The sequence below is a fragment of the Phalacrocorax aristotelis genome, chromosome 16 (genome assembly GCF_949628215.1).
Source record: "Phalacrocorax aristotelis chromosome 16, bGulAri2.1, whole genome shotgun sequence".
Lineage (NCBI taxonomy): Eukaryota > Metazoa > Chordata > Aves > Suliformes > Phalacrocoracidae > Phalacrocorax > Phalacrocorax aristotelis.
Window position 1 is genome coordinate 5,277,042 of NC_134291.1, and position 13,258 is coordinate 5,290,299.

The window sequence follows — 13,258 nt, forward strand, 5'->3', positions numbered from 1 at the left end:
TCTTAACAAGGATTGAAATACTCCTTCAGCAAACCTGGAAAAAAATGGGATTTACATCTGTGCTTTACATATTTAACATGCTCGCTTATGAAATGTCACCTTGGGCTGGAGACTGGGCTGGGAAGGTGCCTTCTAGGAGTCCCATTCTAGAGGCCTAGGAACCTGGAACTAGCTCTTAGAAATAAACTTTGCATCTTGTAGACTGTTAGAATTATAAATTTGGCTACAGTGAGTGTTCGTGGTACTCCTGGAGAAATCTCAGACATGGAGCCCAAGATCAGTTACTGTCTGACCCCTAAATATTATGGTTAATTCTTTTTCCCCTCCTTTTCTCTCTCCCCTCCCACAAAATGTCTTGACCCTTTTTTATCTTCCTAGGATAAATGTTCTTGGAAATAACTTGTTCCCACGTGTGGAATACCCTGTCCCAGTGGGAACACCCCTTATTTCTCCACACATCAAATGGGAACACAGCCAGGAATGGACCGTTCCAAAAGCTGAAGACTTTGCAGCAGGTCCCAAAGGCTCTGCATCTGCTGCAGTCTACAATATTGGTGTGTTTGCCTGTTTGGGGTGGTTTTGGTTCTCTCTTTCCTGCTTTACCTCTGCATTCCTTTTGTAAAACTAGGAAAAGGATAGTGTGCAAAGTAACATCTTTGAAGCAATCTTCTGAAGCTTAATGTTTGGTTTTGTTTGGATTGAAAAAGACTGGATCTGCTTCTGAAATGGGATGAAACAATAGGAATAGAACAGGAAACGGCCTTGATTCAGGCTCACAGTCGTTTTAAGAGCTGCATGTTGCCAATCAGGATAGTTGGGCAGACCACTAGGACCTCTTATAGAACTATTGATCTTTACTAGGGTGTTTGTGTAATTTTTATTCTGCTCTTTATTCTTTGACAGATGTGAGTCCTGACTCTCCTGACCAATACTTGGTTGATCACTGCATTGATGGCAGAGTCCTGTACCCAGCAACTGGGTACCTAGTACTGGCTTGGCGAACTCTGGCACGGTCTCTTGGGACGGTTATGGACAAACTAGCTGTTATGTTTGAAGAAGTAACAATTCATCAGGCAACTATCATTCCCAAAAAGGGTGAGTGAGGAGCGTTGGTACAGCTGCAAAACTGTGTCATGAAAGTGAAGGGAGTGGAAGGAAAGAAATGCAAGGGGAAAGTGAGGAGGAACACAGGAGAAAGAATATAAAGGGTGCAACATGACTGAACAAAGAAGTGAATTCATACAGTTAAGTAGCACATGTTATGGTCATCTTTATTCCATGTTGTGTGCACAGAATCTGGAGATAGTGAAAGAGAAAGCTCTGCTCAGGGATGGTAGTGATGAATGACATCAGTCCTGTCTTCCTCAATGTGTCTTGCAGGATCAGTAAAGCTGGAAGTAAAACTCCTGCCTGCTTCTAACTGTTTTGAGGTGTCAGGGAATGGGAACCTGGCTGTGAGTGGTAAGTGAAGGAAGTGTGCGTACACTGTCCTACTAAAATCCATAATTTATGGACACTGATGATTCTTATTCTTGCCACTGTACCCATCAGGGAAGATTTCCACCCTAGAAAGCACTGCTCTGAAGAACTTCCATAACCAGCTAGCTAACTTTCAGACTCCAGTAGACACAAGCTCAAAGTCCAGGCTCTTGAAAGAAGACGTTTACCAAGAGCTGCATCTGCGTGGATATAATTATGGACCAACTTTCCAGGGTGTTCTGGAATGCAACAATGAAGGTGAATTTACTTTATAGAAGAATGACGAGCATGGTTATTGTAGTGATGAATATTTGATCTTTTAATTCCATTTGTATTAACAGTCCACCTGACTGTGCTTTGTGCAGTAATTATAATTTGGGTGATAATGGAGAGCAACCAAGTGTTCTGACAGAGCATTAAAGAAGCTGTTACCTCCAATGTAGAACTGACCATTGGAGTTTACAGGGAAAGCTGGGTACATACGGCAAACTTTGCATTTGCAGACTTCTGGCGTCTGCTGAATGACAAAATCACAGTGAGGCTTCCCTTTCCTCTTCTTCCACAGCAAGTGCAGGGAAGATTCTGTGGAATGGGAACTGGGTGACCTTCCTTGACACCCTGCTACACGTGTTAATCTTAAGTGAGTCTGGGCGCAGTCTACGCTTACCCACCAGGATTCGTTCGGTGTGTATTGACCCAGTGCTGCATCAAGAGCAGGTGTGCCAATACCAGGAGAATATAAACGGTAATGTCTCTCATGCTTGGGCTTTTGCTAGTTGCTTTGACTGCTCTGTGGATGAATGTATGACTTCCTAAGAAGTAGGATGGTCTTTGGGGGCCCTTTTTAGTCTCTTTAGCTATTCTACAGCTTCTGTAACAGTCTGACATAGCACTGTTCATCTGATTGCCTTGAATAAAATACTTGTAGTGTTTGATACAAACTTATGGGGTTTTTTTTCCTCTTCCAGCTTTTGATGTTTTCGTGGACTGCTGTCTTGATAGCCTTAAAGCAGGAGCTGTTCAGATCAGTGGCCTTCATGCTTCTGTGGCACCACGGCGACAACAGGAACGGACCTCTCCCACCCTGGAAAAATTCTGCTTTGTGCCCTATACTGAGCATGACTGTTTGTCTTCCAGTGCTGATCTTCACACCTGTCTGGTGCACTGCAAAGGTAGAGTGGGATTGGTTTCTTGTCACACTAGGGGAATCTTCCAGCCTGAAGAAATGCCTTAGAGAAAAAGTTTGTACTACTTCAGAACATCCAAGAAATAAAGCGTTAGTCTCTGTAGAAGACTTCAGCAGGAGTCCTATGTCTCTATGCTTGCTAGAAGCTAAAAGCTACTTCTGCCTGAGATGTCTCTAGAATGTGGGTAGGAGTAAAGCTGTGGGGAGGGGTGTCTATCCTTCTGTAACAGTCAATGTGGTGTCTGATGGCACAAACCCCTCTGCAAGCAGAGAGGCACAAATCATTCTTATTTAAGGAGACATCTAGCCTAGTTGCTTCAAGTACTGACAGGAGATCCTACTTCCTCAATCCTTTAGCTTTCTTGTTTTGTTTTTGCCTGTGAATTGCCAAGATGAGGAAGCTGACATGTCTGTTCCCATTTGGTTGTGGGCACAAGAGTGTATCCCAGGAGAGAAACTGGTTTAGTGAGGCACGCCAAAAAAAAAAAAATTTGTTTGCTGCAAGAATAGAATAGGAGCAGCTTAATCTATTGTGAAACTGGTGACCTACGACAGTGCTCTTTGGATGGGGAGGCATCAACTCAGCTCATTACTTTTAAGTGCCTCTTCATCAAAGGGAAAAAAAATCACTGTTTTTTTAAGTCTTTACGCTAGTGGTGAATTTTGCTATATCCTGAGACAGCAATTTTGTCATTCTGTATTGGTAGAGTGTCTTCACAATCATCCTTTTGATTTGACAACAGATTTTAAAGACTTCTCTCTTTCTGCACTGTCCAAATACTGCCTCTAAATTTTTTTACATACGCTGTAGTGGGATTTTTATATTATTTTTTTTGTAATGCTGTTTTTGATCTCAGTCAGGATGAGCTATTTTCCATCTGGTTATAAAGCAAAAAAGTCTTCTAGTATCTGTGGAAATCTACAATTTCCCTCCACAGCTCCCTAAATCAGTCAGAGGTTTTCTGTTCTTGCCCTCTTGCAGCCAGAGTCTTGCCACAGATAATTTTGGTGTTTTAGACTGTCTTGCCGCAAGGCCTAGTTGTTTGGGGGCTGCAGCTACTGCACAATACATAGTCATATGAATGTACAGGAGCATGTACTATATCTTTTGTGGCTAGGCTAATGATACAAGATGCTGTAATTTGTGGTGCTGATCAGCTGGTACAGTGAATGGGGCCAAAGAGGAAAAGAAATATCTGTGGAAAAACCTGACTCTTCCTTTCATTTCCCCTTCTATTCCCTAGATCTGATCCGGAAATTACAGGCTAAAGTGGCACTGCATGGGGTTAAATTAGTCATCCCTGGACTAGAAAGTGAAGAGGGTGATGCAGAGTCCTCACCTATACAGAAGGGCCTTAACCATATCCTTGATGAAATCTGTAGTATGGACTTGAATGGAAACCTCCATTCTGAGCTGGAAGAGATCATAACCCGAGAGAAAGCGCACTTCCAGGAAGACCCTCTTCTCAATGGGTTACTAGATTCTTCAGAGTTGAAGACTTGCCTGGATGTGGCTTTGGAGAACATAACCAGTCACAGGATGAAGATAGTAGAGGTTAGCTGGAAGCCCGGGATGGGATAATAGCTAGTGTTTCCAGGCCTTCTAGTAACCTGATCGCATACCTTTATTGTTCTAGTTATAATTCTAGATATCGTTCATATTTCAACTTTGTTTCCTGTTTTCCTTCCCCTTCTGTTCTCACAGGTTCTTGCAGGAAGTGGACATCTGTTCTCTCGTGTCATGAATACTCTGAAAACTCAGCCCCTGTTGCACGTGGAATACATTGCCACCGACTACCTCCTGAAAAATCTTTCAGTTAGTGAAACAGAGCTACAAAGTGCTGGAGTTAACTTTAGCCAGTGGGATCCATCTAAACTTCCTCCTGAAAACCTGACCAATGCTGACCTGGTGGTATACAACTATTCTACAAATGTTCTGGGGAACACTGCTGAAGTTCTCTCTAATTTGGTAGCTGCAGTGAAAGAAGGAGGGTTTGTTTTGCTACACACCCTTCTTAAAGGAGAAGCTCTTGCAGAAACCATCAGTTTCCTTACGACTCCAGACCTACAGCAGGCACACAGCTTCCTGAGTGAGGTAAGTCTCCTGGAAGGGCAAACACTTTCTCAGTGGACAGTCTGGAGTCTGCTGCTTGCAGATGCTTTTATGATGAATGTTGATAAATATCACTTGCTTCACTCTCTGAGGCTGCCCGCAGGAATAGGTAAATAACACCTCTTCAGAAGAGTTGTGAATTTCCACATGTTAGGTTGAGAGACTAAACTGTGAGTTCAGTCAGGAAAGCCTTAATGCATTGAAGATTATTCATTATCATTTGTATATCTATTATCATCTGCTTGAAAATGCTGGCCAGGGCAATTCCTTTATAGGTAAAATAATGTGCTGCATTGTTGGGTGGGATACAGCTTTATCACTGTAGAATCCTAAAATGCTTCAGGATCAGAATATCTCTCTCCCTTTTGATATCACTGCTGTGAGGGAGACTTTAAGAACTAGTCAAGTTCTTCTAACATTGATGCGCTCCTAGAAAGGAAGGCTTTTCTCTTGTACTTTCCTTTTTTCTTCCTCCTTCCCTTCCCTTCCTCCCCACTTTATCTGATCCCATAATGAGATACAGCAAAATAAGCCCTCGGAAGTAGGGGGATGGGGCAGGGTGTCTGCTTTATATCTGCAAACCATTATAACATGCAGATGAACTAATGCCAATGCTGGCACAAGAGGAGGAGAGTGAGTGGCTAGGGTAAGGGTGGGAACTGGGGCATTGCTTTCTCTTGGCAACTGTTAAACTAAGCAGCAATGGGAAACTGCCCCTCTACAGAGCATACGCATTCTTCCTGATTTGAGTGGCTGTAGCCTCTCAGCTCTTCTTTTAGAGTAAGAAGAAAGTAGCACTTCTAAGAGTTCAACTCTTTTGTTTATAATTCTGGAGTGTAGTAGTTGGATTTTGAATTTTGCTATGACATGGACTCTAGCCCTTCACTTTCTGCAGAGATTTCTCAAAGGGATTTGAGAAGAAAGCGTGGGTTCTTTGGATTTGTATCTTACGCAGTGAAGAGGGGGATAAAAAGAAGACTATGAGATGCTACTGATGCTGATAACTTAAAACCTAGATAGGTCATAAGTGTCAGTAGCCTGGTATTAACAAATCTCTTGCATTCAACTCGCATGTATCTTACCCACCTTATCTAAAGAAAAATGATACTATGCAGGTAACAGTAGGCTGGACTTACTGTAGTTCTTAAAGTCTTCTAGACAGGAACACTGTCCTTAGTCCTTGATTCAAGAGATCATGTTGTAAAAAAACCTTCTGCTGTTTTGTGCCTGGCATGTGAAAAGCAGACGGATGCTTTTCTAAGAGCCTGCAGTCATCTGTTTCATTCAGGTAGTAGAGCTTCAGTGTTTCTGGATATGCCATACATACACTTTCATTCTCTTGTTTTTTCTGAAATGCTGTTTCGATGTAACTTACATGTATAGATGCTTCTTCCCTGCTAGTGGTTGGTTGTTTCTCCCCACTCTGCTGCAGCTGAAGGATTTGGGTGACTTCATGTTTCCTCTGTCCCGCTTTACTTTTTGTGTTGCAGACAGGACTTAAGTTGACATAGGCTGGTAACATCTAACCCCAGCATTTCCATTTCTGTTATTTTCTGTGTTGGAATCTGTACATTCCGTTTGGAGGCATGACTTACTGCTGGAATTAAAATCTAGACATGTTAAAATACCTTATAGGATTTGACAGCATGGTCACTGCTCAGTGTTAACACACTACCAAGTGTGTAAAAAAACAAGTTCCCTAAACAGGGTTTTGAGATACTTGTACTACTGCTTTCTAAGGTTCTTTTAGGGAAGAAGGAATAGTCTAGACATGGATAAAATACTGTTATATCAATCAAATATGTATTTGTACTGAGACAATACAGAACAGATGCTAAGATTGCAAGCAAAAGCAAGAAAGAGGTAGACAGTGCCTGGTGTTCCTGGTGAAGCCATCTTTGAGGAGACTCAACATGAAGTATAGATGTGACTTGTATTTTTAACTGACTTCTGACTTTCTTGTTAACTGTTGTCTTAACTGATTTGACAGTCACAGTGGGAGGGCTTATTCAGCAAAGCCTCACTGAATCTGGTTGCCATGAAGAAATCGTTCTTTGGCTCTGTTATTTTCCTGTGTCGCCGGCAAGCTCCTGCCAAAACACCTGTTTTTCTGCCAATAGATGAGACCCACTTTAACTGGGTTGAATCCTTAAAGGTGAGAATTTCTGTGTCCTAGATACCTGAATTTCTAAACCATTACACTTTCTAAATGAGAAAGTTAGCAGTGTTAAAGTGTGCGTGTTCAGTTACTTTTCTTTAAAATACGTTACTCATCTCTGCCTTAAGGATACAAGGGCTGTTTCCTTTCTGTGGTTCCTAGTAAAACAGTTGGGGGTTTGTTCTGTAGGAGATCTTGGCTGACCCATCGGACCAGCCTGTGTGGTTGACTGCCACTGGTTGTGGGACCTCAGGAATTCTGGGAATGGTGAACTGCCTCCGCCTTGAAGCAGAAGGCCACAGAATCAGGTACATAAGCATGCCCTTGAGTCACAGTGGGAGATGAGATATTTTTATGTTAGCTTCTTTTCAGACCTATAGCAAAACAAATAAAATGACAACTCTTGGCTTCTAGGTGTGTTTTCATTTCCAACTTGAACCCTTCTTCATCTGTCCCACCGACAAATCTTTCTTCCCTGGAGATGCAGAAGATTGTTCAGAGCGACCTGGTGATGAATGTGTATCGTGATGGAAACTGGGGCTCCTTTAGGCATCTCCCATTGCAGCAAGGTAACTCCTTTGAGGTCTGAGGATTACTTGCAGGGCCTTGAGTCTGAATGGACTTTGAATAGAAAATTAGTAGCTATTGTTCCTACAACTATTATTATTTAATGGATAACTTGGAATTCTTCTGCTACAGCTCAGAGCGAACAGTAGTGTGCTCTGGCGCCAAGAGGAGGGATGAGCGGTTTGGGGTATGGGTAGAATTGCAGGGTAAGAAAGGGGGTTTTGGAGAGCAAATGGAGGAGGAGGTAACAGTTACACAAGGGATTTACTCACTCTGGAAAGCATGTGCCTGTGTTAATGTGTGAGAAATTCTTATTGTTCCTTCTTCTGCAGCACAATGTCAGGAGTTGACAGAATATGCCTATGTAAATGTGTTGACTCGTGGAGACCTCTCATCTCTTCGTTGGATTGCCTCCCCACTTCGGCACTTCCGCACAACTGATCCCAATGTTCAGCTCTGCAAAGTCTATTATGCATCTCTCAACTTCCGGGACATTATGCTGGCCACAGGAAAGCTCTCTCCAGATGCTATCCCTGGTGAGTTAAAAGTCCCCTAGAAGAAAATGTTTTTATGTATTACTGTTCTAGAATTTATTCACATAACCTCCTGAATGTTAGTTATGCACTGGCTAGAGTGTTTTTGTTTAGCAAGAAAGCATACTTTTGTAAAGAAAGTATATCCCGGCTTCAGGATTGTACACCAAAAACCTGTAAGTCCTACTTCCAGTTGCAGCCCCATTTTCCATATGGCAGAAATAAAAAAACCTTGCTGTGAGGAAACATTATTAGCCCCATTGCTAGATATCAAGCGTGAGGTGAAACAACTTGATGGAGGTTCTGGAAACGGGTAGGGTACATACCAAAGTGAGAATGTTGAAGTTTCATGCTGCCGTGCTACTGGGCATGCTTTGATTTTAGGGGAGAAAAATGCAAGGTGAAGTAATCTCCTGTCTACAAAATGGACGTGGTAATATCTTGTCTCATAGGGAGTTCAGAATTAATGTAATGACAGTTGAATGGTTTTAAAGCTCTGGTGAAAGGAGGGGAGGTGGAACATGTAAAAAGTGCATTTGGAGATTCTTATGGGCACGTTTGGAAACTCTTATGGGTGAATTGGCTAGGGTTTCCCTTCATGACTGAGATTAGTCTCTGCCTAAAATAGGTGTTTTGCAAAAATTACGGTTTCACAGTAAAGCTGGTTTTGCTGTGATCATCCTCGCTGGTTTGTGTATCATTCTTAAAGAGGAACAAAATTGCCTCTGAAAATTTCCATGGAACTTCTCAGATGAAAACTGGAAACTAAACCAATATCATCAAGGATAAAGAGTAAGATTTAATGAGACCAAGTCCTTTTCTGCTACTCTTATTCTTAAGAGCAAGAAATTAACTATGGTGACTTACAAACAGTGTACATAGTAGACAAATGCCAGCACTTTTTCTGTCTCTGGGGTTCCAACTTTCAGGGACTACTGTTGTAGTAAGTTCTCAAGGGATTGTAGAAGAGACATTTCCTTTGTAAAAGATGTTTACGTTCTTTCAGGTAACTGGGCTTTGAAGCAGTGCATGCTGGGCATGGAGTTCTCGGGACAGGACCTGACTGGAAGAAGGGTGATGGGATTGCTTCCAGCAAAGGGGCTGGCTACAATGGTAGACTGTAACAAGAAGTTTCTGTGGGAGGTGCCTAAAAACTGGTAGGTCAACTTCTGTTTTCTGGTTTGTGTATGTGGTTAAGATTTGCCTCCTGCCTGAGGCTGACGACAGCTCTGATCAGACCAGAGGACTCCACAATGGGTAGATTCCCTTCTGGGAAATAACAACAGAGCTGTCGTCTCCTGCATAGCTGTAGGATTTGGCTTAGATTCACCGCATGAGTTGAGCACTGGTTTTTGTACAGTGGCTTGCATGAGATTCTCATCTCTTTCTTGGGCTCTTAGCTCCATGTGTTTCAGCACAGACTGGGATTTCAGTGTTGGTTATGTTACTGGTTAGTTACTAAAATATTTTTGCAGAAGGATGAAAGTATTGGCTGTGCTTGGCAGCTGTGGTAGTCTGCTGTATGATTGAGAACCATTTATACTTTTTGATTTATCTTGGCAGTTTGACCTTTCCATTGTAGAAAACCAGATTTCATCTGGAGAATCTAGTAGTATTTTCCAACACTAAGGATCTCTTCACTCTTTCACTCTGTTCCTTAGGACTCTGGAAGAAGCAGCTTCAGTGCCTGTGGTTTATGCCACTGCTTATTATGCTTTGGTGGTTCGAGGCGGTATTAGGAAGGGTGAGAGTATCCTTATTCACTCTGGCTCAGGAGGTGTGGGCCAAGCAGCCATTGCCATTGCTCTGAGCATGGGCTGCCAGGTCTTTGTTACTGTAGGTGAGTACTAAGGGCCCAATGTTATGGGGGGAATATTTAATATTTATATTATGTATATAAAAATATATATTAGATTAAATGTGTGTGCATGTGTTCCTATTTAAAAATACATATTTATTTATATACTTTTTCCCCTCAATCCGATTTCCTGCAATGTTGATGTAGTTTCTAGACTGAGAACAGGATACATGGTAAATACAGCTACTGACTATGCACTTGAAACTTCCACAGCACAGACAAATTTATCTGCCTCTGTACACCATAAAATCAAAAGTACAGAAAGATGAAGGCTTCTTCACTTTAAATTCAGTAATGACCTCAAACAATGTCTATCCATTGTAAGGCTTGGTCTGTCTCTGGTCCTTGCTCCATCTCATAAATGAGCGGTAACAACTAGACAGCCTCTCTTCTAAGGCTTGACAGCTTGAGACCCTGAGCTTTGAAGCAAGTGCTTGATGGCTGCTCAGACTTAACAGTCTTTAGGAAAAGATGTGCAGATGAAAATGGCCTGTTTCATCATTTAGCTTGCCTTCTACTTCCAGGCTCCACTGAGAAACGCGAGTATCTCCAAGCAAGATTCCCACAGCTGCATGCTAATAGCTTTGCCAGCTCCCGAAATACTAACTTTGAGCAACACGTACTGCGAGTTACCAATGGGAAAGGCAAGTTCAAAGAATATTTTTCATTCTTTTGTCAGTTATGCCACGTTATGCAGTTCCACTTTCTAAAGTCAAAATGAGTCACTAAGAAAACAGGGTTAGGCTCTCAGCAGAGTTGAGTTTATTAAATAGTTGCTTCTCCTTTCATTGCAGGTGTCAACCTTGTGTTAAATTCCCTGGCAGAAGAGAAGCTCCAAGCCAGCTTGCGTTGTCTTGCTCAACATGGGCGCTTTTTGGAAATAGGCAAATTTGATCTGTCTAACAACAGTCAGCTTGGTAAGACGGGGCATCAGGAAATACATCTCACTAGGTTTAAGCAGCATGACAGCACAACCTATATACTATCTTAACATAGACTAATCTACAAATTTAAAAAAGTATTTAGCTAGAATGCTTGTTTCGCTTTTATCATTAACAATTTATGTAGTTTCTTCAACAAATACCTCTTGGAGCAGCATGGCACTCTGTTTTTCTGGAAACAATGTGCATAAAACATGCGAAATAATTGTTATCTTCCTCAATGTCTGTCTTTAAAATCAGTATAGGACATGTTGCCTACGAAGTGTTTGAAGAGGAAGGTAGTAAGAGGCAGCATTCATTTCAGCTGGCACTGTTTATCACTGTCTGTTAGTTTGTAGATTTCATAGACCTGTCGGACTTGACTTATAAACTTTTTGGGATGTAATATATGCATTTGTAATAGGTGAGTACACTGTGAAACTTGGCAAATAAGTTCATAGCAATACAAGCTGCAGTTTTGCCCTCTGTTCTGGGTAAACTTGATCATTTGTAGAGTGAAAGTGGAATTTTTCCGATAACTACAGAGAACCTGATCTTGAAAGAACTTTAATTTGTTGTTTTGCTAAATATCTGCACCATTTTGAATGGAATATGATAGTTCCATTTAAATTGTATCCCATTCAAATTCAACTATTCCATTCAAATCTTATTCCAATAGAGTATGATAGTCCCTGTTGGAAGGGGCCTGCAGTGGTGATCTAGTCCAACTGCCTGACCACTTCGGGGCTGACCAGAAATTAAAGCATATTATTTAAGGGTATTTTCCAGATGCCTCTTAAATACTGACAGGCATGGTATATCAAACACCTCTTTAGGAAGTCTATTCCAGTGTTTGACCACCCTTTCAGCAAAGAGATGTTTCCTCATATCTAGTCTGAACTTTCCCTGACACAGCTTTGAGACATTTCCATGCGTCCAGTCCCTGGATCCGAGGGAGCAGAGCTTAGCACCTCCCTCTCCACATCATCTCCTCAGAGAGCTGCAGAGAGCAATGAGGTTGTTCATCAGCTGCCTTCTCTCCAGACTAGACAAACCCAGAGTCCTCAGGCGCTCCTCATAGGACATGCCTTCCAGCCTTGTCACCAGCTTTGTTGCCCTCCTCTGGATGCATTTAAGTCCCTTCACATCTTTTTTTAAACTGAGGGGCCCAGAACTGCACACAGTACTTGACGTGAGGCCACACCAGTGCTAAATACAGCAGGATAATCACCTCTTTTGACCGGCTGGTTATGCTGTTTTATGTACCCCAGGGTGCGGTTTGCCCTCTTGGCTGCCACGGCACGCTACTGGCTCCTATTGAGCCTGCTGCCAACCAGCACCCCCAGATCCCTTTCTGCAGGGCTGCTCTCCAGCCACTCCTCTCAATTTATACTTGTATCTAGCATTACTCGGTCTCAGGTGTGGAATCTGGCATTTGTTCATGCCAAATTTCATGTCATTGATTGCCCAATGTTCCAGTCTATCCAGACCCCTCTGCCAGGCCTCCTCTCTCGAGGGAGACTCAACAGCACCTCCCAGTCTTTGATGGCACGGAGCAAGATTAACCTGATTCCTCTTGGATGCAAAAACAAATGCAAATGTTAGTCTGATGTGTTAGTGTAAAATTACAAGAATGTTCTCCTGCTGCAGAACAATTGTATATAGCAAGTGTTGAGTCTCCTTTCATATTCTAATGAAGTTTCAAAAGATCTAGCGTCATGGAAAACTTCCTATGAGGAGGAGTTTCCTGTGAAGATGAACAGGATGTACATGGGATTCGAGCTCTTCTGTTACTCTAATTCAGCTGTCATGAGTCACAAAATGTCCTTTTCAATGTCAGACTGACCATGTTATAGTTTGTCTTCTTGACACACAGTTTTTGAATGGAGTTTGTTAAACTGGTCTGCTTGTAAAAGAACAACCTAATTAACATAGCATTTAGAGAGTATATGCAAGAATGAGTTTGAAAAATGTGGAATTCTAGCAACAAATTACTGTTCTACTCCTCAGTCTTACACTACTGACCTATGCAGAAATGTTTCTGAAGCAGAGGATAGACTCTGTTTTGAAATACCAGCAGCATCAAGTGATAACCTAGTTGCTTTTTCTAGGAATGGCTCTCTTCCTCAAGAATGTGGCATTTCATGGGATCCTACTAGATTCAATCTTTGATGATGGAAACAAAGATTGGGAAGTAGTATCAGAGTTGTTGGAGAAAGGCATAAGAGAGGGTGTGGTAAAGCCCCTGAGGAGTACAGTCTTCAGCAAAGAAGAGGTAGAAGCTGCCTTCAGGTTCATGGCACAAGGAAAACACATTGGCAAAGTAATGATCAAGGTAATGAGATAATGACTTTGATTCTCTGATGCATCTGTTATCCTCTGTAGGAGATTTTATTGATTATTTTGATCCAGGTCAAGTTAAAGTTGTATAAGTAGGACAGCAC

At 42.0% G+C, this 13,258-nt stretch overlaps 1 protein-coding gene across 1 annotated transcript in view; it reads left to right on the forward strand.

Moving 5' to 3' along the window:
* FASN (fatty acid synthase) overlaps window positions 1–13,258 on the forward strand; it is a 45,452-nt gene that overhangs the window by 20,462 nt on the left and 11,732 nt on the right. Inside the window, exons 16-32 of the mRNA XM_075111490.1 lie at window positions 379–554; window positions 904–1,095; window positions 1,381–1,461; window positions 1,552–1,737; window positions 2,045–2,224; window positions 2,448–2,651; window positions 3,910–4,220; window positions 4,371–4,760; window positions 6,769–6,933; window positions 7,126–7,244; window positions 7,351–7,505; window positions 7,836–8,039; window positions 9,043–9,193; window positions 9,698–9,876; window positions 10,419–10,538; window positions 10,689–10,811; window positions 12,926–13,149. Of these exons, the coding sequence (XP_074967591.1) occupies window positions 379–554; window positions 904–1,095; window positions 1,381–1,461; window positions 1,552–1,737; window positions 2,045–2,224; window positions 2,448–2,651; window positions 3,910–4,220; window positions 4,371–4,760; window positions 6,769–6,933; window positions 7,126–7,244; window positions 7,351–7,505; window positions 7,836–8,039; window positions 9,043–9,193; window positions 9,698–9,876; window positions 10,419–10,538; window positions 10,689–10,811; window positions 12,926–13,149 (3,160 nt within the window). The remainder of the gene's footprint in view (window positions 1–378; window positions 555–903; window positions 1,096–1,380; window positions 1,462–1,551; window positions 1,738–2,044; window positions 2,225–2,447; window positions 2,652–3,909; window positions 4,221–4,370; window positions 4,761–6,768; window positions 6,934–7,125; window positions 7,245–7,350; window positions 7,506–7,835; window positions 8,040–9,042; window positions 9,194–9,697; window positions 9,877–10,418; window positions 10,539–10,688; window positions 10,812–12,925; window positions 13,150–13,258) is intronic.